We start from the raw sequence: 27626 nt of genomic DNA on the forward strand, positions 1-27626 counted from the left end.
TAGTCAATGCAGCAAAGTTGAGAAAGAACGCATCAGTAGGAGTACTGTGAGAAATGTGCTATAACAAGCCTGGATGTAGGGCATCAGGAAATGGAGGGATTATAGCTAAATTACCCTTATAAATCAAAGATTGTTGATTGCTCCATAATGAAGACAGAAGACATAAACCATGTTACGCAAGGAAATGACAGCAGCAGAAACAATTAGGGATGACCTGCCGACCCTGCTTTTCAGGTTAAAACTCGAAAGTTCATACTCCAACACACTCGAAAAGAGAATCATCACTACAGTAGAATGAGAGCATAGAAATACTGTAGCCTTCAAATGTTTTACAGCATAACTTTTAATCAGCTGATCGCTGAAGCGAGGGCAATTCCAAACAGGGCTCTGATAGTAACGGTGTGAATGAACTTTGTCAGGTTTAGAATCACCATGGCAACTGTTTTAAAACTCATGGTACCACTGGAGACAGATTCAATTTGAAAAGATTGAATTAAAATGCAGATTAGAATATTATGAAATTGTCCTCTTTTGCTGCAAACCATGGAATTCCTTGTGACTTTTAGTGTAAAATCTTGCCAACATTTAGGAAGCAACTTTGTCAAATCCAAATCGATAACTGTCTCCAAAAAGAAGCCTGCAGCTGCTCCATCAACAACAATTTTGACACTCCTGCCAGCCACCAGAAAGAAATGTAGGGCTTGGTAGTCAGGCTGTGTGATCTGTTAAAATGTTCCAATGTCAGTCCAGCAACCAGCGATTGTCATTACATTCACACAGATATGTGTCTCCCTCCCACCCCCACCCATGAGTGGCAAGTTTGCTTAGATTTTAGTTGTTTTTTTTTTTGCTTAATGAATAAAGAAACTAAACCTACAAAATGCCACTTCATTCAAACTTGGCAGTAACAAAACTCACCAAAAACTTTTGGTCGAAATAAACCCCACAGAGTTAGATGTGAAAATATTGAGTGTAGATGAGATGTGAGCGCAGCGCTGCCTCTCTGCTGCTTCTTCTGAACATAGTCTGTAACTGAACAGCGGCTCTCACTTATTCTTCTGAGGCAGATCATTAAATTGCCAGAAAAAAAATTATGAAAATTTTTGTTAAAAAAAACAAGTCTCAGCCAATAAATAATTTTGTCCATTCACTCAACCCTACCAAGGAGTGTGCAGTAGAGGTCTGAACTACCCTGGCTTTTTAAGACCAGCCGCCGCCCCCTCCGGCTGCTGTTTATGCACAACCGTTTGCACCCACAGCAGGACTTTTCTGCCACACCTGACTGAAAAGCTCTAAAAGAGATTCTCTGACATGCAGTCTTGAAATGGCAAAGACATTAGCTATGATTTACAAACAGTCGCCAAATAGCAATTTGTATATGGCGAGCTACGGCGTATGAATGGAAGGCTATCCAGCTGGCAATCATGACGGCGCATTACAATATGACTGCATGTGCCTGTCTGTAGCCATGGAGGAAAACATGCTGCCAATATCTGCTGTGGGTCTTGCAGAACTTGTAGGCCAGCCTGCCCCACACAGACTCACTGCATCGACACTGTGCACTTTACTTGATGTTTGCAACCTTCAGAACTGAAAAAATTAATTCGAAAATTGTCTGTCATGCAACTTACGGCTGCCAGAGTGCTGTCATAGTGTTTATTATGCCATGTGTATTCCACTCCTCAACAGTGAAAGCGTTTCCTAAATGTTACGTCACTGTGCTTTACGTCAGGTGTGAGTTAATTTGCAAAAAACTCTACATGGCGCCCTCACACACACTTTTCCTGTTCTCCCTCCTCCCATCCTTGCTTTTTCTTCATATCTTTCCTATATCTTCATATTCATATACACATATTTAGGCTGAATACGAGCACATAGGTTGTCCTCTGCAATGTACAGCTAGTCTCCCTCCTTTCAATCTTCGGAAAAATACACTACATTTGTACTATGATTTATAGGCCTGCTCTGGTCTCACAATGACCCCATTGAACTAAAATGTCAATTTGACTATTTGTTGCCCTCGACATGGCAGCGAGCCCTTAATGTAACGTGACTCTTTCAATATGTAGCTCTGAAATAACCAACAGAGCTACGCTGACCACCTCTAAACTTAGCATTAGGCTTTTTTACCTCAGATTCAAGCCCTCGGATGAATTATGGATGTTGTCATTTCCTAGTTATGTTCAACCGCATACTGGCATTCATGGTGCAGGATGGCCAAAAATAGCCTGCTAAAAAGTTAAAGAGAGACAGTGCTGTACTGTTCCCTCACTATTTCATTTTAATGGCCTAGTTCCTCTTATGAGTTATGGGATTTGTAACCCCCCACCCCATGCTCAGAGGGCAGGTGTAAAATGTAGTAGAGTCCGCTGTGGCCCCTACCAAAGGACCGTAAGTCTGTGTTTGACTGTAGCAATACTTTCTTCCTAATGTCATGCACGCTGTAAGGATTAGTTGTGTGTGTAGCAGCAGCGGTAGTAGGAAGTCCCTTGACATGGCCCTATTAGGTCTAGGTGAATAACTGGGGAATGATAACAGTTCACACTGTGTTCTTGAAGAGACGCAGACACACATTAATTTCAGGGTGTTCAAAATGCAGAAAAGTCAATTAGAGAAAAATGTAGGATCCAATTGGAGTGCAAGTTCAGCGAATAAAAGTGAGGGGTGTAAAAGAAAGTCCAAACTGAAAAGAGGGGAAGCAGAAAAGATGGAGTGTTAGGAGAGAGAAGCAGCCGCGGAGTCACATTCAGTAGCAGATGTGGCCCCGTGGAGCTGAGGTGGCCGGGTCGAGGGAGATGGAGGGAGACAAAGCTTGGATCCCGGCCCCGTGCACACCGGACCGGCTGGGCCCTGAGGCCATAAACTACAACCTAATTGAAGGATACTGTGGAGACCCCGCTGTTACCAAGCAGAGGACGGAGGTGGTGATTGAGGAGGGGGTCCCTTTCTTTCTCTCTCTCTCTCTTTCCAGCCCGGGAGCTCCGTCGGCTGGAACAATATTGGTCTTGGCGAGGGGCTGCGGCGAGCATTGCTTAACCGTGTCCATTTACGCCTAACATTTGTTAGATATAAATAATCCCTTTCCTCACTGTTGCTCTCTGCGCTTCTGTAGATGCATTCCTCGGTTATGAAACTGATGTTTAAAGTGCCATCAGTTGCCCCATTTAAGCCAATTATTATTCGGGTACAGGGGTTAGATCAACTATTTTACATCAGCAGTTGTCAACCTGACCTACCTCTCGCCTCCCTTTCTACCCCCCAGACCCCTTCCATCGATAACTGGCTCTCCTCCAGCTTCCCCATCTGTTCTCTCTGAGCGTACTAACGTCTCTCTGGGCTTTCTTACAGCATGTCTGTTCCTCTGTCTGACATGCAAACCTCTCCGCTGTCTGATTGTTTGGTTTGGTTTGCAGTCTGCCAAACACGTGGACACACTTATTGCTCACCTTGGGGTCTTTCTGCATCTCTCTCCATACATTACAGCGCTGTCCCTCTCACTCTTGCGCCCTCTCTCTCCTGAGCGACTGAACCATTCTGAAATGGCGCCTGAGATTGGTCTTAAGTGGCCCTGAACCTGGCCCTGTGTTCAATTTATCCATCCATTTCATTTTTCAACTTAAACGCTAACAGACACAGGAGTAGATTTAGAAGCGCAATGGGTGCAGGAGAAAAGTTCCATTTTATCCTCAAAGGTTAGCGCCAGATAACCCCACGGAGACCACCCTTAAAGTTTTATAGATCAAGTTGTTATTTTTTCCCTTCACATTAAAACTCCCTCCCTCCCTCGTTGTCAGCATCCCAATTCTGAGTTACTTGTAGCATTTTGTTATCTATGTAAAGTCAGCTTTTTAATGCAGAGCAGCCCTATTCTGTCTTTCATTCACTTCCTTTTCCTGATTCTGAATAATAAGCATTTGAAGGCCAAAAGATGCATGACAAAGATCTCATTCGGTGTCGTCCGGAAAATTCCACTGGTCTCATGTTGGTTGTTTAAAACAGAGAGAGATATTGTGAGCAAGAGAGTAAGTGACAGCGTCCAGTTTGTTCAAGGAGAAGGCCATCTGTACGCTGGCTGGCTGTGAGGGTGACATCAGCTCGTAACTCAGGGCCATTTACAGGGTGCTGACTAGGGGTCAGTCCTTTGTCTCTTCCTCTCTCGTAAGGAGATGGCTGAAAGATCTTCTAGCAGCCATGGAGATTGGTTGTGCCAGATATAATCCACACAGCTCCAAAGATAACTGTAATCCAACAGATGATTTTATGTGACTCTAATTTATGACTTAACTGCCTTGAGTTGCCTAATTGGTTGATCATTTGCACTATTGGGGTGTTGATGATGAGGCCAATAACAAGGATGGGTTTGATGATGAAATGCTATTAACATTTTCCCAAGATCACTCTAGTCTCTCCAAAATCCCGCTAATTAGTGTCAATAAATCAAAGACAAATGATAAAATGATCATTGTTTAACTTGGGCCCACCATACTTACCACATTTTTACATGCACAGTTGTCTTGTGCAATGAAGGATTAAATGGATTTCGATTATGGTTGTCCTCCCTTTGGTTTTTCTTTCAAATAAATTGGTTTAGATGACCTGACTGAACTGTTGTTTACAACCTGTCTGATCGTTCGAGTTTCTTTCCACATAGGAACTAGCTGTGATGTTGTCATTTTTTCCAGATCTTAGCAATCACTGTGACGAATGCAACGTCATCTCAAACAATAAATGTGACCAAAACTACAAAAATGCAACCCAAGTTATAGTAAACTGGAATTATCTTTTAACAAACAGTAAATACACTCATGTCTCTTTTTGCCGTCCATCCTTTCCCTTCATTCCAACGCTACCCTCATCTCACCCCTGCTGTCATCCTCTGTGGGGAAGCTTTGGTATGTGGGCGACATGTGATATACCCCTAAGCGTGCGTCCCTTTCCAGGGGGCGAGTTGGACATGAAGCATCCAGTAAGGCTGGTTAGCTGACTGGTGGTAGACTGGATGACTGCACACTGAGAATGTCTGCGAAAGTCGGCCGCCGCAGTCAGGGCGGCCATGGCTCCCTGTGCTCAGTAAATGATAGGCTTGGCTGCCACCATCACTGCAGGCCTGCTCGTCCACATATACTCACATTGGACCATGACTTCAGCTCATTCTCGCCGCTCTCAAGATGTTTCTAAGGGCAGGCGGCTGAAATACACTCTCAGAAAAAGCAAAGGACACGGTTCTGTTTCCACCATTTAAGCATTCACAGATAGGCCATGCCCTGTCGATTTACATTCTGCAGCGTTATCGCATGGTGTTTCATTTGACGAGGAATGTTGGTGTACAAGGCTACGAGGCCATCAGGCAATGCAAACCATTCCTGTGGCAGATAGGCACCAGATGAAAGCCTTCCAGAGCATAATAAGGGCAACACTTGGAAGGATTTTAGATATCTTTATCATTCTCATATTGTCCTTGTTTCCTCTTTCAAGTTTCTCTCTGACTTCCCTTCTACAATTACCTCTCATCCTACTCAAAATGTGGTTTAGGACCTGGTTCAACTTAAAATGTCACATTACGATGGGAGGAGGGCAACATCAGTAGGAACATTGCCGTGAAGACTAACATGTGAAACAAGATGTCAGATAAAGGCAAGACACATTTGGCTCCACACTTAAAACAGTCCCTGCTCTCGGGCCTGATGTTTCCAGCACGAAAAAACCTTTGCAGTGATCGGTCCTGACTGCTGTTTTGGCTAGTCATTAACTCCGGCTGTGACGCAACATCTCCCTGAGCTGCGGTGCGCTCTGGGAAATGAACATGGTGCTGTAAGGCGAGCCCCGTACTGTGGTAGATGGTGTTATGTATGTTTTGATTTAACCTTGTTTGGCCAAAATGGGAACACGGGAAGGGGAGGAAGCATCTGTAAGTGCCTCCAAATGTTCACGGCATCTTAAAGCAAACACACACGCACACACTGGCTACCATTTTGAAACCACCATCTTATAGCTGTTTGGATGGCACCCTTAAACATCTGGAGTCATTTCCAAAGCTACCTTACTGTGTAACACACCCCTGTTTAGAAATGCTTGGTAAGAATGGTCCCTTTCAATATTTTGGTCTGAACTCCAGAACAATTTAAGATTATTTAACCGTTTGGAGCCTCTTGAATCTAAATCTGTTTCTTTCTGTGAAGTCACAGTGAATGCACCACAGACTTGTACCACAGACTGTGTCTCACTAGGTAACAACAGATACAAATGTCCTCTATCAAAATAGAAACAGTAGAAATGTTATTTAGCAGATTGTAAAAGCTGAGTTTTAGAGTTAAATAGAGTATTTTGCTAACACAAAGTCTGATCTCAAGGTCCATTTACTAGATTTTTTTCCTAAGCTTTCAGCTGCATCTTGTGGCCTTCATCAGTGGATGGACTTCACTCGGAGCGACATCACATGACCTGGACAGAACTCTGGTTTGTGTCACGGTCTCGCTCTGAAGTTCCAAACTTTGTTCGTGTGATAACAACTGAGCCATCACCACGACAACTAAGCATACTTCACCCACAGATGAAGACACTGAGTCTGTCCAAAATTCCATACTATGCACTACATACTTTATGTGTATCCCATCCCTCAGCATTCTTTTATGTAAATTAATAGTAGTGTGTATCTTTTCAAATGTACCGGAAATGATGCGCAAGCCGCTTTCTGAGGGCCTCCTCTGAGACATGTGACCGTGGTAACCAGTGCCAGTCAACTTCACCTCCTGTGGCATTTGCAATAATCCCTCATATAGCTATAATTATAATGATAATCAAATAATACATCCTTGATATTCATGCATTAATTGAGGTGTACACCAGAGCTGGCAGAGTTGTTGTCAAGTGGAATGTGCCTCACGTACTATTTAGTTCATACTATGGTTTCGGACACCATTACTGCTATTACTACTACTATTTTAACATACTCCATTGTATGTTAGTATGGAATTTCAGACGGGCAGCTTGAGTTGCGGTTGAAAGCTTCTGAGAAAGCTCCTAAGTGGACCTTGATGTAGGATTTTTTTTATTTTGGTCAAGTTACTCTAGTAATTTTACTCTTAGACACAATAGCACTACTATTACTACAATAGTACTTGATGTAAATGCATAGCAGTAGAGCTGAGCATTTTTCACAACCATTGCAAAATGAAATAGAAGTATGAGCTATTTTAATTTTGTATGAGAAATGACTCAACTAAAAACAGTAATTTAATGTGGATTTGTCACAGTATTGTGTACTTGTGTACTTTACAGCACACACACAAACCAACTTGGCTGTCGCTCAAATGAAAATGATTATACTGAATTCAATATGTTAACTCTTCTTTTTGTCATTTGTTTGTCTTTTGTTTTGCTTTTCTAAGATGATGTGGCTGTAGAGTTTGGTAGGTTCCCTCTTCTTCTTCTCCCATGTCATCCTTCAACTTACTCTTCTGTAATCCAAACTTTTCCCTAACGGTCAGTTTCCATCCCTTGCTTCTATTGCACTCACAGCCGAGGAGATCGAAGGTACTACTTGTCTGACATTTCTCACTGAATAGCACTTTACGGATAGGCCACTTGCTGATAGTGTTGCAATACACAAACGGTGAAACCATTTGTGATTGGTTCCCATTCATAATTATTGTGTGTAATGAAAGGTCTACCTCTCACCCCTGCTCTCCATCCATCTTGTTTTCATTTGGCCTGTCTTCTCATGTCAAAGCTGATCGCTCTTAAAGGGAAACATCAGATGTCACTGTCAATTTCTCCTCTAAACACTGCTAAGAGTCTGCAGGTTATTGGCTCTTACATTGTACAAAGCCTCATATTTCACCAGATAACTTGTCCATTTTAATGAAAATGACATCATTTGGAGAATCACTCCTTCACATGTAAACCTCCAGTAATCCTACACCTGCCGAACTCACTCATAACACTAAATTAATCATAGACAACCAAAAAAGCATCCAAAGCAATGGCCAGGGATGTCGTGGATTGTAAACCTAAATTCAGTTTCATTATTTGAAGAATATGATTTATCCACATGTTTTGGTAGCCTAAGTTTTGCTGTTGGAAATTTTCTAAATTGCTTTTAACAAGAAGAAAAAAAGAGTATTTTTGTTATGTTACCTAATGATGATCATCAATCAGAGGTTGTAGTTAACCTCTCTGCTGATTTACCACTACATCAACGGCTATCACTCTGGACAAAGTGGACAAATTAACTGAAGCTCAACCAACATGAATAACAAAAGCAATTCTGATTTCTGTCTTGTTAACTTTGCCTGCCTGTATTTTCTTCTGTATTTCTATGGACTTTTCTAGTATATGGTAAGAGGGGTAGGTGCCTGTTGCTCTCATGTTTGACTTTTCTCTTTTGCATGACGTTGTGCCTCTCTTCTGGCTTTCTCCTTTCTTTCTCATCACCAGAGGACGCTGACTATAGTAGCGGATTCCACCTAGGTGAGAGATGTTGTCTTCTTCTCTTCCTTTTGTCCTCTGCCCTCTTGATGCGGCAATTTCATCGATGCAGTGAAGACAGTGCCCAAGACTGTGTTAGATTGACATGTGTCCCCTCCGTAAATGTTACCCTCATCTTTTAGCCCCTCCCCCATAGATCACACTTTGTTTTCCGGGCCATGTTACACTGATAAATAGCTCCCTGTTTTTCATAATGTGTTTGACATATTCTTTTAAAGCCCAGAGTGTTTTTGGTTCAACTGATTCACCTCGGACTCCCATGTAAAAACAAAAAATAGTAGTTCTATAGTGGTACACTAGCCTACGGTGTGCTATTTCTGCTCCCTTGCTGACAGCGTGAATGCACTGGCAGATCATGTCCTGGATTTGCAGAATGTAGTAGTTATCCTGTTCTGCCTCTGCTGTGGGTCTCAAGACATCTTTGAGAATGGTTCTCGATGGATTTGAGTTAAAAGGACGGCTTGTTTTCCACGCTTTGTTCTGGAGGTCCGGGCCGAAGGCCGGTCTCGCTGATGTGGTCCCGGTCAGACTTAATGACAATTACCGTGGCCCGCTTTGGTTCTGCAGCCCTTTCCAGAGAGCTGCTTCCAATTCTCTGTCTTGTACAGAAAATGTTTCCCATCATGTTTTTATTACCACTGTCATTTTCCCGACAAATCATAAGGTATCGTCCTTCTGGAGGACCACAGGCCGTACGAGCTGGCTCATACACAAATCCTCCGTCTGCCCATCTCCCTTTTTCTTTCGTTTCTGTCTCTTTATTTCTTTCTCCGTCTCTCTCTCCCTCTCTCTATCCCATTCTGTCTATATTCAGATGTTGAGGTCAAGAGGTGAACTGGCCTCAGAGCTCTCCTTGCAAACTACACCATTTAGACTCCAGATTTCACAGGATATCCAGTGCATATGTGAGTTTATAAATACTGAGTTTGAGCCATGTCTGCCAAGCTCAATCAGGGTCACTTCCCAAGGCCGAACTATGCCAAACACCAGTCCGTTTTTTCCACTCCTCTCTGTCCCCTTCAGGCTTGCCCTTACTGTCACCCTGCCTCCTCCATGAGGTCAATGACCTCAGCCTCTCCTCTTCCTCTTCGGTACCCTAACAACATCCAGCACTCTAGCGGGTTAGCAACATTTCTCGACTCCAGCAGCCCAGAATGAGGTTTAACTGAAATGAGAGAACCTCAGGAGGAGAAGAAGAAAAAAAATTGTGAGTTATAATAACATCTTCTCTATGCGAGTACTTGCTGCATGGTTTTTCAGCCTGTTGGATGTGGTTGTATGATTTAGAGTTGGCCCTCCCTAAAAGTTTGAAATCCTAGAACTTACAGATGCTTTTGCAATGCTACTGAGGTTGCATGGGGAAGTAAGGAGGCAGTGGGAGGGGGTAGGCAGTTGTTGTCCTTAGTTTTTGGTTTGTTTTCCCTTCATGCCTCTCTCAGTGATGCAACGTCTGTAAGGTCCTTTGCCAAAAGCAATCCTCGAGCGTGAGGAGGAAAACTGCATCCAATGATGCCTTCTTATCAGGCCTTTCTAGAAAGCAGTGTCTGGAGACTTTCATTTCTTTCTGGAGAATTAAAAGAGCTATTTTGGACACCCAGGGTGGATTTTATGTGTAGAAGACACTCCAAGAGATTTGTTTTTCAGGTGACCCATCAGTGCATTCAGCTCGATTCACAACCAGAAAATCCATGCGATATGGATGCATTGGCACTGTGACACTTCACATCAGTAACATATTCCCAAAAATCCAAAAAAGTCACAGACTGATCATCCAGAGAAAAAGATGGGTGGACGGAGGGCAAGCAAGAACCTCCAAATCAGTTAAAGCTGAACGAACAGTGGCTGGGATATCCATCAGCCCCTCACAATCCAATTATGTCCAAGTTATGGAAAAAATGGAATAGTGTTATAAACTGAAATAAAAACACTCTGTTTCCAAAATGAGATGAGTTCATCAGTCTACAGGTTCAATAGTTGTGGACATGCAGGAGCCAGTACATTGGGATTAGAGAGTTTTTCCCCTGTCTGAGTCCAAACAGGGAGGAAATTTACTTTATAGTATTGAAATGTTATGTATTTTAATGGATATCCAACATTTGGATACAATCAGAGCAGGTATATGCTATGCTTCTATCAGCATTTGCAACCAACCATCCCGGTTGTTTAAAGACTCGTAAAAGAGGCGTGGAGTTTTCTTGACTGTGGCCTAGTTGTTGAGCATCTTCTCCCTCTGAACATCAGGAAAGCAGGCATTCAGGCTCTGTACTTTTGGCACTCAGAGGCCCCTTTTGGCATGTTGATAGTGGCTTCACGGACTCCAGTAGAAGCAGAAGTAGTTGTATGTGCATATGCGTGTGTTAGGTGATTGTTTTTCTTTGCCAACACACAAGACATCAGGCATCGTTTTGAGACGAGACATTCCTGAGCCCAAAGAGCTGTGGGATAAGGCGGAGGGGAAAAACAAATAGCGCTCGACACAAATGGACCTCTTGCAGCCAAAGGTCTAGAGCCCTATTCCACCATATAAGCCTGTAACACTTGGGTTGGGTACCACTTTCCAAATGCTTAGTGCGAGGGCTGTGGAAACTACTCCCAGAATGTGTTCTCCCCAGATAAAACTCTAATGAGTTCACCACCGTGGACTGCTACACGTACATATTTCAAATGTCACACCGACACACTCTGCCTTTTGCTTTCATTGTGCTTAGTAGTAGGAGAGTAGAATACATCAGCTTGCCTGAAGTTTGACTTAAAGTTGCTTTGTTAATGTCCCTAAAGTCTACTTGTTGTCCAGGAATAGATATTTAATTCAATCAAATACATTAAGATCATCTACAGTGCCCACTTTACTACTGCACAATAATCAGTTACACAGCTGCCTGTAAGCAGTTGTGTAGAGGGACCCCGGGACACATGGAAGGACACATGCCAGCTTATCTGCGACGCCTAACTCCCAGCTAATCCAAAAATGGGCAAAGAGCAGCGTGGGTGGAGCAGAATGAAGCTTGGTTTTTGAAACTCAGTCTGTCACTCAAGCAGCCATGCCCATAGTTATACATGACTTTTAGCCTTAATATAATTTAAATAAGTGATTTATATAAGAATTCACCCCCGTACAGTTGTCATGAACAGGGATTAGCAATCGAGACCAAAAGCATTTTCATAGCCAGGCTGTGAACATGTTTATTTCTGCTGAATTTTAATATGGGGATTGCCTCAAGTGGCCACTGGAGGAACTGCAGTTTTTGGCCGTTTTTGCACTGACTTCATTTTTCAACCCCGGAGGTTGCCGCTTGGGATATGTCCACTTACTTGCTTTCACTTGCTGTTCTTTCAGCATTCTCCTTTCCTCTCCCCCCCGGTTCCTCTAACGATTCCTTTCTTCTCGTCAAGACATTCTTGAATCCTCTGGAGGCATTTTAGAGTACATTATGGTGGCCCACAGTGACATGGCTCAACTTCTGTCTTTACAGTCATGTCAGATCTCTAGAAATCCGGGCTTGTTTTGCATGCTTCCTTGTATTATGCAAGCAAAGCAAATTGGTGATGAATCAAGCAGAGTAGTCCTTCTGTCTGCTCCAGGCTTTTGTATTTTTGTCAACGCTCCTCTTCCTTTTATTCACTGTTGGGGTAATAATGGCTGACAGTGTGGAAAGCGTCCTCCACCTCCCGAGCTGCCTACCATGAGCCTTCCTCATCCCTTTCAACCAAGCCAGTAATGGGGACGCATAATGAGTTCGAGAGAGCCGGTAATGCTTCCCACATTTGGTGCCCACGAACAGGACTAAGTGTTACAGCGTTAAACCGCAGCGCGTGGCATCGAGCCGAGAGCGTAATACTCACTTAATCCCGGCTGCCATGCCTGGTTAATTCCATAGATGTCGTCTCCATTAGTCCAGAGGATAGAGGGCCCCCGCCGGGAGAGCCAGGATGGCACTGGAGCTGTCAGCACGGTCTCCTGTAGTTAGGCCACGGGCCCTAGACGACGGCCCTCACCACACCGGGATCTCGCAACAGGTGGTTTCACTATGAGCCTTTTCCTCTTAGCTTCACCGCACTTTTTCTCTCTCCCCCTCTGCCGAAAATGAAGTTTGATTGGATGGAAAATGGCAGTCATTTTTTCTTCTTCTCCGTGTTGTCATCTCGCTGGTCGCCTACGCGTGATGTCTGGAAGACCTGATGCTTGTATTGTTCTCAGGCTTCTCTTCTTTCAGACACCCATTGGCAAATGCAAGATTTGAGGCTTTTCGAGTCGTCTGTTATTTTTTCTGAACATTTGTCTTACTGCACTGTACTTTTTTTTTTCTTTTACAGTTGTAGCCATTTCTTTTACAGGTGCAATTTTGTAACTATTCACAGGATGTTGGTGTCCGGTGGGCAGTTTGTAGCCACCAAGTCCTCCGGGCGCTTTCTTTACGCACATGCTGAATTTCCTACGTGGCTGTTAGATATTATCATACTGGAAAATGGGCTTGCATGACTGCTGGCGACTTCCAAGCAATTGTGTGTGTATGTCTGTGTGTGTGTGCGTAGTCACAGCTTGTGTTTACACTGTGTTAAATATGCTCATCTTTTTTTTTCTCCACTTTTTAATGTTTCTGTTTTGCTGAAAGGACTTTGAATCAAAGTGTCTGTGTGTGTGTGTCTGTCTGTGTGTATGTGTGTGCGTGTGTGATGGAGAAAGAGTGAGAGGCAGTGTGTGCGCTTACACGCAAGTGTTCAGTTGCAGTTTTGGCAATTACCCAGTCACAGCCTGGTGCACACCATTAAGAGGTGCGTGTGTGTGTGGGGGACTTAAGCAAGGAAACTTTAACTCCATACCCCGAGACACACAACACTCTTTTGCAGAAAAACATACGAGGACACAGCCACTACTCAGCTCTCGTTCCAGGGAAATTCAAAACAGAACTATTGTCAACAAATCTGATTTGACCTGTCAAACCAGTGAAAGAGCTGTTGGATCTCGGTGCCACACATATCATACATTCCTTTTCGACTAGTAAGCTTTATGCTTCCTGTGACAAACATGTTGGTGTTCCAACAGACCTGAGGCTTTTCATGACAAACAGACAGGCTTTCTTCATTTGAACTTGACTTGAATCATTCCTTAATTCTGGATCAAATTAATTTCAATCCCCTCTGTCTAATTCACTCTCCATCAGCACTGAAGAGATGGTTGTCGGGGGGGTTTGGGGAGGGATGGGGTGCTGCTCATTGCTGCACAGGCTTTCATTTATTTACCCATAGACAGCGGTAGTGGGGAGGGCAGAAGGATTCTGCCCACGATTTGAATGGAGCTGTCTAGAAAGGTGGGTGATCTAGAGGGGCACTAGATTTCTAAGGGCCCCCGTCAACTAAGAGATGGCGCTACATGTGAACTGTAGAGCGTCATCATGAAGCCCTGTGCACCTGCCTATCTGTGGAAGGTAGCAGAGTGCCCTTGCCCTGAGCCAGTGAGATGGCAGCTTGTCATACTGTAAGACAGATAGAATTAATGACTTTCATTGTATTACTCAAGGCCAAATTACCAAAGTGGGTTTTCGTGTTTGAACTTTCAAAAGATTGACTGCTTGCTTTAAGTAGGATATTATTAACTTTATACTTTTAATGTTTATTGTAATGATGTCAACCTTTGTGGATATCGGTTACATTTTGGTGTCTTTACAGAAGAAATTCAGATGAGCAGTGTGTGTTTTCCACTGTGTGGCAGAGGCTAATTCTCCTTGGGTAGGGATACAGGGGGTGAGGGTGCTGAATGAGTAGTTTAACCACAGGAGAAATGGCACAGACGACGTAAGACGAAGCTTGCCCACAGTGGAACAAAGTCTGCCCTAAATGTTCAATGTAACACTATATTCAGTACTCGGCCACGTGCGTACACTCAGACGTATACACAAGCGCATGCAAAAACATTATTATTCTGCTCCAATGACTTACAGTGTGTTTCATTTGTAACTCAGCATAGGTTCGTAGCTCCATTCCTTATTAAGGGACTGTTTGGAAAAGAACAAGCTGAGAGGAATGCAGACTCTTTCTGTATGCTGCATGTCTGCACAGCCCCACAGTGGTTTGAAAATGTTGTGGAAAGTATTAAGGGGGCGGGAATCAGGAGCTGTTTCAACTCCTGATTCTTCTTTCTGTCCAGAATTTTCATGCTGCCTTAATCTTACCTAGGCATCCTGCATCATATCTTTGAGTTCATTACCTGCTGATTAAAAAGTGAAATAATTAAAGAGAAGGCTGAAAACAACTTGTGACTGTCATCGGAAAGGGGATATTAGACATCTTGGGTTCTGGAGATTTACTTCTTTTTAGGCTCAATCAGCATCTGTCATAAATATGAAACCGTAGTCCTCAAATTAGGGGTAAATGTTTCCTTTTAATGTCTTCGGGTCAAGGCGTGCACACTCTTGGATCAGTATGCCAAGAAGCCTTTGTGACAGCAGTCCGAGGACACGCCGCACACCATAAACCAATCAGAGATGATGGCTGTTGTACAGTTACCCCCACACACACACACACACACATACACACACATACAGGGCAGCCTTGCCCTTGCGGCCAGCCAGAGAAAACTAAATGACACACACGTACCTCACCGCTATCTAAAATTGCAATGTGAATGAATTGTAAATCATAGCCTGACAGTTATGTGAACAACCATTAACCAACTAGCAGTAAGTTCACATCCTGTAGCAGGCAGTTACATGAAAAGAACATCTAGTTTCTTTCATTTCACACAGTGAACTCAGCAGAAATCTGCCTCTAGAGACAAGATTTAGGACAAATATACAAAAACCAGGATGAGTCACTCCTACCTCGATTAAAAAGGAGAAATTGTTAATGAGAAAACACCCAGTGATAGGTTTTTGTTTTTAGCTTTTCACAAACAGGAAAGCCTTGATACCTCGCCACAGTCTCCAGGAGATGTGTGTGCACACAAAAGAAGAAAATTAAAATCCACCATGTCACCAGGGGAAAATGTGAATAAAGTGTTTGAGTGTGATATCCAGGGAAACTGTTTGGCCGAGTGTTACACTGTTCTTCTTTCACCTACAGCAAAGATAGCTGTCATAAAACTGAGCTGCACAATACAAAATGAGGTATTGGACATCGAGCTGTGGAGGTGTTTGCCAAGACACTGAAACAACCATAAATCGAATTGCACAGCTGCTGCTTTATGTGTGCATACAGTTGTGTCGGAATTTCGGCACTATACTGACACAAACATTCTTTTTTTGGTATATTGTGGATTAATGTGCATCTTTCTGCCTCCTTTATCTTCCTCTGTCATTTCATCCTGACCTCCAGCTGGGTTCAGGAGAAGCTTCCGTCTGAGCAGGCGGGACAAGAAGACCAACAAGTCCATGTACGAGTGTAAGAAAAGTGAAATGTACGACATGGCTGATGTGCCCACGTATGAGGAGGTGACCCCGTACCGGAGGCAGAGTGGAGCGAAGCACAGGCTGGTGGTCGTAGTAGGTGAGTAGAGAGCCGGACTCCAAAAACTTGATCAAAAAACGCTGTTTATGAAGCTCTGGTCTCACTTCTCTCCTGCTTTGTTTTACAGTTGGAGGGGGCTCTATTGCTGTTAAACTTGGCACCATAGATTTTAATAAATATCCTCACCTCCCAGCACAGTGACACATACAGATCACAGAAATGACTCAGAGTTGTGCAGCTCCAGAAGCCCCAGGTGGCCTGGCCTCTCCCTCCCACGACCCCCAACACAGAAATGAGCCTCCCAATGCAGGGACTCACCCGCAGTCATCCTGGGCCTCCTTAATTTAGACTTTTAGCACTCAGTGGAATCGACAGAGCAGACCTCATATTAATCAGTCACATTTAGTGCTTTCATTTACGGCACCTCACTCTCGATGTCCTTTCAGTTTCTCGAGCCGATGGAATTGTTAACACTTGCCTCGAGGAGCGGGTGTTACAAAGCCCTCCAAAGAGCTTAATAACGTGCCAAGGTCTTGAAATGAATTTAGCGGTTTCTCATTCTGTGTTTGTGGTTGGAAGACGAGCGTTGCCAGTGAATGGTGGAACAATACGCTAAGCCAGGTGCAACAGTTAAGACTTAAATCTTTCTTGGGACCAACTGTACCATCAGTGAGTTCAAGGCTTTTCCACGTTTTCCTTTTTAGGTTTGTGTTACTTGTAACAAAAATGACAAGAATGTCCCAGACGCAGATGGAACAAAACATTCCCCAAATATTCAGTGCGATCCTTTCCAATCTATTTCCATTCATCAAGGGAAGAGATGCACTCAAGGAATGAGGACTCAAACGTCTGTTCCAGTCCTCATCTTTTCACTTCAGATGTTCCAGCAGCAGTTTTTAGACATTTGCGAGGTTAATCTAGCAATGAACACCACTAGCAACAAGGTCTCAAGGTCTTTTTTTTCCTCATGCGTGCGCTCTGCAGGGGTGTGCTCCTAGTGTGATTGACCAGGCCTTGGTTCACTCAAATGCAAAACACAGCATGGACTTCATCAGGCGTGCTGCTAATTAGCAAACCCATTTTCCTGCCAGTATGTCACAGCCTTACACAGAGGATGCTCAACCTCTCCCACCTGTCATGCAAATGTAAATATTTTCAATTAACTTCCATAATTTGGAGGACAACCTATGGATAATTTCACACATAACGAAGTGGAGGGCCAAGGAAAGATCTGCTTTATGTTTCTCTGCCCCCCTCTCTCTCCTTCTTCCTCTCCCCGGAGTCTCTTGATTTTTCTTATTAGAAATCCTGTCTCTGTAACTGCTCTTGTCCTTTTCTCTTCAGGGGTGCAACACTTTATTCCTAAATATAAGGACATGTGGTCAGCGCTAGAGAAAATCTCTTTCCACGAACAGTATCTGCTCTTCAGTTTATCTGTAAAAGCAAGTTGTTTGAAAAAGTCCATTTTAGTTATGAGTCCTTGCTGAAAAACGTCAGATCTGTCCTCAGACAGAGGTAGACAAAAGCAGGCTTTGCATTTATTGCTGCTGATTATTGATTTTGTTGGCTGAAATGACAACGTCTGTTGCCAGCAGATTTTATCAGCTGTAGCAAGCCAGATAATGACGTTAACAATAGATCCATGAAAGTGCTTTATACTGTGATATACATGTTATCATGCTAAACGACTGAGGCTAAAACTGCATGTTTCAGACAAAAAGTCAGGATCCTAAATGGTTAATGACCCATGTAGGCGATGTTGTGAATAAAAAAAAAGAATTGTTCTTGTATTGCAGTGTAAAGTAACAAGTACAACCAGGAAAAATGTAAGATCTGACTGTTATTTCATTCCAGCATAACCCTGTTTGGCTGCTTAGCTTACATACTTCATATTTTTTTAGACTTATAGCTTCACCCTAAACTCTTGTAACATCCAGGAAAGCTTCCACACAGTTGGGAGAGACTACGCAGTGGATGCACTAGTGGTGAACGTAATCTATAACTCCACATAATGACATAGTTAGCTAATGATATGCTGCTTGGCAATGGAAGAAGCTTGTTTACCACTGTGGGTAGAAAGCTACTTAGCCAGACGTGCTTATATCAGAGCCATTAAACACACTGTTTAATCCATTTCTTGCACTTCTGCTCTTGTCTTTTTGGCTTTGAAAGGTTTAATAAAAAGTTAAAAAGTATTTTAATTACTACGTCCCATTGACAGCCGTGAACATGTGGAGAAATCTTTGCAGGAGTCATTAATGTGCACAGATCCACAGTACCTACTAATGAATGACCTGCTTCCCACCTCTTGCACTGAAATGGAGCACAGAGTCTGAGATCAATTTCAAAGGCAAAACAAGATGCTTATCTGGGTTTTTCTACATTTTCAATCAGACAGCCAATAAAAATAGGTTTTTACATACTGCAGGCATAGTTTGACTAAACCACTGGTGGTTTTGAAAGAAATCTGATTATTTAACCTGACAAAATAGTGTGCCGATTTCCACGTTTCCTTGTAACTTGACACGCTGGACTTGCAGTAAGATTCTGATGAACTGAAAGTTTTTAGTTTGGGGTTTAGCTCTAACATACTTCAAATACACTGATGCCTAAGCGAATGTTTATGTGGTATCCAAATATATAACGCTGGAACTCTATTTGAAGACTTGGTGAAAATGTAGTAGCAGTGCATTGCAAATGATCTGTGCTCACCACATTGCACCACTGTCATCCTTTAAATGTGGTAGCAGCAAAGCCAGAGCTGTGTGTAGTGCTGTAATGTACCCTGCCCTGGATGTGAGGCAGGCTGGGAGGTTTGAGGCTGGGTCGAGGCCCTGGGGCCGAGAGCGGGGCCTCGTCGGGCCTGGCCTCGGCCTCTCGGCACAAGCTGCATGCGATGTGCTCCGTGCTTGGCCTGGAAGTTATTAAGCTCGCGATATTAAAAGCAACTTCTCTAATGAGTGCGGTAATGAAGTCTGACACTTTTACTGGCACAGCAGTCTGCGAGGGCAGAAGTACCGCAAGAGGGCCAGCGAGAGAGGCAAATGGAGGGAGAGAAAAACACACAAACACAATGTAAATACTGCAGCTTAGTCCAGAAAATTTGGAAGAGTTATGCCTTTTTTTATGGTGGCGTTCAGATTTATAATGTTGCTGTTGTATTGGGGCATTGTTTGAAACAAACAATGCACAAAGAGGTGGCGTGTTTAAGGTCAGACGATGGAACAGGACCACAGGGCACTGCTTCTGCTTGTAAAAGACCTGGTGGTGGGCTTGTTGGGCCCTCTTGGCAGGAGGCGGTACAGCTGGAATAAGCTTTAATCGCTGTCTGAGGTATTCTGATGAAGGCCTGTTGCCATGCATCATTGATATCACAAGTGGCAAGCAAGGGAGCGATGTACAAGGTGAAAATGTTTTTACGAGCGTGCAGAAGTGGGGCCGTTAGTCATACCAAGGGTAGCACAAATGTCTCTGTTGGCCCCCTGTGACCGGGCCCTGATATCCACGCTCAGACTCAAGCAAACAAGCCTGTGTGGAGGTTTGTGGCCTGCCGGGAGACTGTCTGCACCACTGTGATAGGGCTCATAAAAGAGCCTCTATTACCACGCTCTGCCACCTTCAGCACCTACAACAACATTGGTCCGCAGCCTTGTTCAAACAGCACCGCTGCATTCCTCCCGTGCTCCCGAAACAAATTCAAAATGAACTCCATTTCCTCATCTTAATAAATCACCCAGCTCTCAACCCCCAGGTTCTGTGACTTTTTTTTTTTTCCTCACTGAAAAACTCCCTCTCCCCAGCTAAGATTGATTGCTGTCTTTGGTTGGCCATGTGCTTGTTTATGCGAGACGGTAACCACAGAATGCCTTGCACCGTCCATCCAAAGAGGGCCGGGGTATTTTTTCTCTATTTTCTTTTTTTCTCTCTCTCTCTTGAATTCACAGTAGAGCGTGTGAGTGTTCTGAGGAAACAGCTTTTATCACTTACAGCAGTCGCACAATAGGACCCAAACCATGTGTTGCTGGGTGCAGAAATAAAGGAAAAGCGTGGGGTGTGAATTTGTCTGTGTGTGAAGGCTGCCAGTGCTCACAGATTATGCTTAAAAGAGCTTTGTTGTCCGCACCTATTTATCAGGTTGTGGATCACTCCAAAAGCTTCCTGCTTCACACCTGATGAAATGTAGAGGAACGGCGCAGATAGCACGAGAGGAAACAGGAGCACTCTGTCTCTTAGAAATACAGAGCTTGTTTTTTTCAGCCTTTTTTTTCTCCCTCTCTCTCCTTCTCCCTCTCTTTCCACCTAATCCGCATCACTGAGTGAACTCATTGTCCGTTTGTTTTAGAGGAGCGGCCTGCTAAACACATTTGCCTGGAGAAACGAATTTCCAATAGGGTTTGATGCGATTGTAGTGCCTGCCCAGAACGTCAGGCATGCGAGGAATCTCGAGCCCAGATCAAGCGCTTTCTCTCACTGTCCACACACTGCAGAGCTGTGGTAAAACACTGAAACGCCAAGCCATGCACTTGTAACTCCAAACTAATTTCTTGTCCAGTTCGTTGAAGACACTGATGCCAGTCGTTTCAAATTAGGATGATGTAGCGCCCTGGTAACAAGCACCAAAATACTGTGGCTTTTTAGAGACAGAGAAGGGAAAGAGACAGAGGGAAAACTGTAAAAGAAGAGAGAACATTTGGATATTGATTCAGTGACTTCCACCAAACCAAAACCAGTGTAAACAAGGTTCTCAGATATTAAAACACATCAATATGTCTGCATCTACAGGTACTGAATGCACTTTTCCATGAAATTAGGACTTGCTTACTACATGTTAATGACATCTGGTCAGAACAGTGTCCAAAGCTGTCATATGTTTGTGCTCCTTAATATCACAATTAAATATATTTTCTCAGTTTGACCTTTACCATCGCCACGTGTTGGAGAGTTGGCTATTAAATGCAGGAGGGATGCTCAGCTTTTGGAGCCACAGATGAATTAATAATACTCCAATAGTCTCTCCTGCCTCCTTGTCTCCAACTCATTACCTCAGTTTCCACACTTGGGGCGTGATGGAAAATCCAGCTGACCTGCGACAATACAGGAAGCTGCTTCCTTACCGCTACTGTGTACCTATGTTGAAGGTTGAATGTTCTGCCAAACTACAGTGAGAGAGGAACTGGTTAAAAACTAACTGTAACTGTAGAATTCCTGCAGCTTTGTCATATTAAATCAATTATCTTTGCTGGAAAGGCTTGCACTGCGTTGATTGTGTTTTAACAGAATATGTAATTAAATTCACACTGTGGTAAATTGATTACATATTACATAACAGAAACGCTGAAAGAGTTTCCCGTCTTCAGAGAAAAGAGCTTCGATGCTGATCTAGAAGATAAAACTTTATTGATCCCATCAGGAAAATTCACATCACAGCCACACAGAGACAGACAAGTGGTGAGAAGACAGATAAAGATCGATTTGAGAAAATGATGAAGAGATGAATTAAAACTGACTTGTAACTGAAGTGAAGTATAGATATGAAAAGCATCATTTGCGAAGTCTGTTTGGGGATTCTGTCATAACCATGCCGGCTTTGCTTGTGTGTGTTTGTGCAGGACCCACAGGTGTTGGCTTGAATGAGCTCAAGAGGAAACTGTTGATCGCAGACCCCCAGCACTTCAGCGTGACCATCCCACGTAAGTTCACCGCACTCGTCTCACTGAGGTTAGGTCAAGCTCTGTGTGTCTGTGGTCAGATCCAGCATGAGATGAGCAGCTTCCAGTAGATTCCATTTGTCTTCCAATCTTTCCTCTCTGTGTCTTTTTTTTCTGTCTTATCTGTGTGTGTAGCTGTTTGTCTTATGTGTGAATGTGTGTTTTAAACATTGTGTCCATAAGCCTTTTCCCAGACCGTGGTCTTAGATCAGCTTATAAAACAGTCAGGTGGAAAACTGCAACAGCACAGACAGTGATTCTGTTCAATCTACAGTAAAAAGTATTACATTGTATGATAGGCATACAAAACGTTCAAAATGTTAAATAGGAGACCTTTTGAAATCAATTTCTGCTTTCAAATAATGGAAAGTTAGTCAGCCAATGTCTATTTGATCTTAATTAGAATAGAAAAATAAAGAGCAAGTGGTTAAAATTAATTCCATTTAGAAAATATATTTTAGATACATTTTATTTTTTTGGCATTTTTGCTGTTATTTTGATAGCCAGTAGAGCTACAGGCAGGAAACAGCAGGGAGAAAGGGCTGTGACATGCAACAACGATCCCTCGCCAGAACTGAGCCACTGATGTTTGCATGTGTCTTAAACCAGGCCACAAGGACGCCCATGCAAAGTCTTTTATCAGCAAACTTTATTTCTAGATTCTGTGAGTGGACTTTGGCTCGTTCTCTAGTTGAAAACAAACATGTCTTGCTGTAAGGGAGCTCTCAGTGTTACTGATGTAACCTCAGGACAGCTTACTGTAAACATCAAGATAAAATAAGCAAAGGCTGCTGTTCTCTGGAGGAAGGACTCTCCTCAAACATGAAATAACTGGCACTACAAGCTGTTTGATCATGAGGAGAAGTTGCCTCCCTCTCTACTCCTCTGAATCCATTTGTGCCCAAGAAGCCTCTAGCACATCTGTCCACCGCGACGCGGGGAAATGTAAGCGTTCAAGATGCCAGATCAGATTCAGACTGCACAGCACCCAGTGAGTTTTCAGCAACAAGTCAAAATAATCACTTTAGGTGAAGGATGTTTAGCTTTGTTGTTCCGTCTTAGTTTTCATAGTGTGTGAGAGTGTTTGTGCTGTTTGAGCGATGAGGGTCCAGTCTGAGACACACACACACACACACACACACACACACACACACACACACACACACACACACACACACACACACACACTGTCTGGCAGTGAGCAACACCCAGGGCAGCTCTCAGGCAGCATGGCTGGCCTCCGTCTCCTCCTGTGTAATTGTCAGCTTTTCACAGTCTGCCTGACAAGCTCCAAATGATGGAGGAAACTGCGTTTTTCGACCTCTTGAAGACATGCCATTCCACTGCTTCACGAATTGGCACCGAGCTGCCCACTCTCCTGTCTTTCTCACTTTCTTTCTCTGTTTTCGTCTCTTCCCTCACTTCCTCCTCCCCTTTCTCTCCTTTTAAGGACCCAATGACAGCTTTCCATAATTCTGAACACCATCCAGTTTTGCTGCAGAGGGCTGATTCTCCAGGCCTTGCAAGCTTTTTTTTAGTTTTTTTTGCAGTTCTGATGTCCCAAAGCCAGCATGTTGGGACAAATAAATCTTTTTGATTTATACATTTTAGCAGGGCAGTGGTATTAGTAATTGCTTTGTTGCCATCTGGGGCTTGGAGGGAAACTGCGACATGAGTTTGAGGAAATATGAGGACCGCTGATATTAATTGCTGTGTTTGTTACGTGCTGTGAGGCTTAATGGATGCGTCCCGGTCGAAGTCTGACACTTGAAATGTCCCTGGTATTAAAATCCCATCGGTGGGGCCTTTTCTTCCACAAGGCACGATAATTGTTCTCAAATGTGACCTGCAATGCTGTGTTTAATAGAGCCCAGACAGCCTGATTCTGACCCATATAGAAGACGTATGGCACAAGTCCTGGCTCTCATTGAGAGGAAAAAGACTCGGAAAGTATCTCGTCTCACTCTTTTTTAATCTTTGATTGCTGCCAATGGACACATGGATGTGTTTAACACTTGCTGTTGTTTCGGATTAAGCCCGAAAGCGTCACCCCTTTTTGTTAATTTGAAAACCGGAGCTTTGGAGACCACCGGCTTGTGGTCCCGGATAAGATTTGAGGTTTTCTCCCCCTCTCTGTCTCTCTCTCTTGCTCTCTCTCTCTAGCCCTCTGCTTGTCCCTGTAAAATGTAAACCAGCCGTCTACGAAACACAAGCAGCATTGCAAGAAGCCATTAGAGTAGAGGGATAACTTTTTGATTCCAATCCAAGTTTGCTGATATTTCCATGATTTGGGATTGAACGGATGCACATTCTTTTGTTGCACTGTAATTATTTTCTGCGCCACAAAACAGACAAGGTAACGCATGGTGGATGGTGTTGGTCTAACTACCGAGGGCCCATTTGGCACCGTGTCTTACACATTTCTGAATGGGAGGTATAAGTATATGTTATCTTATGACAAGACTGTTTTGGCCTTCTCCTTCTGTTTTTCCGACTGTTGTCTGAGGCCGATGACAGATATTTATTGATCTTCCTCTGTGTCCTCTCCACCACAGTTGGAGTTATGGCTGTCTTTCCTTCTCGAGCGAGTGACACGTTGTATAAATCACACCATTGGTTTTCCATGAACCCTGTAGATCAGTCTGGACCATATAAAGGAAAGGCACTGGTCCACTACCAGGGCACAGCCTCAACACATGCTGACGAAAAGAACAACTCAGAGGAGAGTAAAGCAGAACTTGGCAGTTTTGGTTGCAGGTGATAAAAGTTTAATAGTTTGTTTTGGAGCTGGTCGAAGTGTCTGACGGGTGTACGGCTCTCCCCTCTGACCTTTGAAGCACTCCTGAAACGAGCTGGGGTGTGAGTCGACCCCTTGACCCTTACAAATCCACCGCTGTCTGCTCACGTTCCCTCCACGTGCTGCCCCCACCGCCCATTTTACAGCAAGGCTTTATGGTTTATGGCCAAGTAAATGTAGGGACTTGATGTTAATGAGAGCTCCCAAACTCAATTACCTTGTAGCGGCTAACAGTGGCGGCTAACGCTCCGGCTTCTGTTTCTACAGGCACTGCAGCCACATTACAAGAGACAAATTTAATAAGACACAGTAAACCTCTGCTGAATGTCAGTTAAGTGTCTGAGTTTAGTGCTGCAGCACTACAGGTTGTGTATTTTATAGTGCTATTACACAATAATATATACAAGGGTTGGCATGGCCCAGTGTGCTGTGTTTCAGACTTCCAGTGATGTTAATAAGAGGCTCAGTTCAGATGCTTTCAGCCCCAACAGTGAGTCAGACAGTCTGGGTTTGAGGTAATCACTGCTTCTCTTCTGCTCTGTCTCAGACACCAGTCGGGCCAAGAGGAACCAGGAGAGCGACGGCGTGGAGTACCACTTCATCTCCAAACACCTCTTCGAGACGGATATCCACAACAACAAGTAGGCACAACTGCATTTGGTAGACCCAACACAATGTTCAACTTCAGACTACAAATATTGTAGTACTGATTATGTCCTCTGACTTAACACACATGGAAAATTGTGCAATTAGATCATTTCTCTCTTTTTCCAGAACAAATGAACTTGTTTCAAGAGTTTGTAAACTAAAATATCATTGCTTCAATTGCAACAGGTTGAAATAATCATGCTATATACTGCACAATAATCTTACTTGTAGAACTCAACTTTATTTTCCATATTATTACACATATCTTAAAATCTCATTTTTTTACGGAGCAGTGGCCCAAATACTAAATTAATCTTATTTCAGTCAGTGAAATAATTTAAAGAAGTGTTGTATTTTGATTTGTTGATTATTTGTTAAGTTAATCAATACAATAATATGCGACATAGACAACCAGAAATTCCTCACATCTCTGAAGCTGGAACTAATCGGTGTGCACCAATCACTGTACCAATAATCGATTACCAAAATCACGACTTCTTACCTCAATTAATGGATTGATAAATTAATCATTCAGCCCACATCACATTCTAAGGAATTACATGAATACAATATATACTATGTATGCCATTTCAAAGTTTAGTTAAAACAACTGTCTTTAGGATATGTGAGGTTTGAGAGTCGTCATCCAAATGAAAACAGCAGAATCTCTCTGTGTCTGTGCTCTGGATCACTAAGAGGCAGGGCAGCAGTGAAAGCAGCACTTGCTGCCACTGTTCGAACACAGCCTCCCTGCTGTCGTCTGTGTGTCTCTGTAACTGAGTGTGAGCTGGTGTTGACAGGGCCAGGCCCTGTGTTGGTAACGGATCTCCAGACAGTGGCCCCAAGGTCTCCAGTCTCTGCTTCCTCCTTTCTTTAGACGCTCTTTCTGAATCCAGCCACACCACGGCCCGCCTTGACATTTGTGGCCAACAAATTGAAATGCAAGTTGTAATAGTCATAAGAATGATTGATGGCTTTCTGCTGGTCTCACACGAGCTGGAAGGGGGGAAGAAAGATATACTGTAGGGCGCACATGCAAAACATTTACGCACGCAAACACACACATACACACTAGTTACGACATAGAGGGGAATCTGTGGTGATGAGTGCATATACAGTGTCAGAGCATGCACAGAAGAAGGGAAAGGGGGGCTGTATATTTAGGTCATGTTGCGGTGTAGGTCGTGGCATGCAATGTTTTTCAGGGAGTTGGAGGGGCGAGCGACAGAGCTGTGATGTGGGGTGGATGCGTGGGACATTCCACGCTGAAATTATAAGGCAGCAAAGTAGATGAGGAGTGAGATGAACTTGTTTGTGTTATGCCTCATTGCGTGCAGCAGAAACAATGCGCTCTGTGCAGAAATAAAAGGTCTCTGAATTGGGGCCACAACAACGTGTGTTTAGCTTGAACAACTTTCCCAAGGGAAGCCCTGTTCTGTGTCAAAATGGCAACAATCCATACTCTCAATATAGCATGTCTTCCTATAATCTATATACCTTCTCCTCTGACGACAGACAGCGCTGCATGCTGCAAGGTGCGAGTTTTTAAGCACAGGCTACTGTAAGCTCTTAAATGAATTTCCCCATAACCGAATAAGGTTTGTTCGAGACTGAAGTCTCCCTTCTTTTAAAAAAAATGCTGAGTAAAACTTTCTTACATGGGCAATTACCATAAAACTTTCTTTTTACATGGCATCAGTCACACTGAGGCAGTCATTCTGTCCGACACTCGTCATGAGCAGACTGCAAGCATACCACGCAGTCCTATTAGCTTCAAATTCTTTCCACGTCGTTACTCTCCTCGCTGCCTTTTTTCCTTCTTGTTTTCAGCTAAAAATACACTGGTGGCTTTTTATTTCATGACAGCTGATTGGTGTGAAAGGGGGGAGATTATCTGGTGGAAAAGTGTTTGTTTGCTTGCTCCCTTGCAGTTGCTTGCTGGGCTAAAACCCTTGTGGATTAAAGGAAGGAAGGTTTTGGCATTCAGGGCCTCTGTGGTCTTTCTGGAACAAACAGGTGTTACTGATTGAAAGGGTAGCGCAGGAGATTATATAAAAACACACTCGGCCAAAACGTCTGGTTTTTAAGTTCTGCTAGAGAATGCTATCTTCAGATCTGTCAGCGGTTGAATGAGTAATCCTCCTGTCTCTGTGGATTTGTAGGGTTTTTATATATCATTATTTCTAAGATGAATCTTAGACGTGTGCTGACGCAGTCCACCAGATTATGACAAGATTCTAATGTTTCTCCCAAGAGACATTAGTGTTGCATTAGATACTAATCCCTGCAGTAAAATCATCACTAAAGGTGCTCGACAATCTTCTCATCTCTTCTCTCGTTCAATCTCTTTCCATCTCACCTCTCAGGTTCATCGAGTATGGAGAGTACAAAGGGAATTACTATGGGACGAGTCTAGACTCAGTACGCTCTGTCCTCTCCAAGAACAAAGTGTGCTTATTGGATGTCCAGCCTCATGTGAGTGACACAAAACCATCCTCTCTAAATCTGACCTCTGTTCCCTCTTCCCTGTATTTCTAGCCCTT

General features: G+C 43.5%; 1 protein-coding gene across 1 annotated transcript in view; it reads left to right on the forward strand.

The window, feature by feature from the left end:
- mpp7a (membrane palmitoylated protein 7a) overlaps positions 1–27626 on the forward strand; it is a 131645-nt gene that overhangs the window by 93169 nt on the left and 10850 nt on the right. Inside the window, exons 12-15 of the mRNA XM_041961721.1 lie at positions 15799–15969; positions 21540–21620; positions 24983–25076; positions 27450–27558. Of these exons, the coding sequence (XP_041817655.1) occupies positions 15799–15969; positions 21540–21620; positions 24983–25076; positions 27450–27558 (455 nt within the window). The remainder of the gene's footprint in view (positions 1–15798; positions 15970–21539; positions 21621–24982; positions 25077–27449; positions 27559–27626) is intronic.

This window comes from Chelmon rostratus, chromosome 20 (genome assembly GCF_017976325.1).
Source record: "Chelmon rostratus isolate fCheRos1 chromosome 20, fCheRos1.pri, whole genome shotgun sequence".
NCBI classification, from domain to species: Eukaryota; Metazoa; Chordata; class Actinopteri; order Chaetodontiformes; family Chaetodontidae; genus Chelmon; species Chelmon rostratus.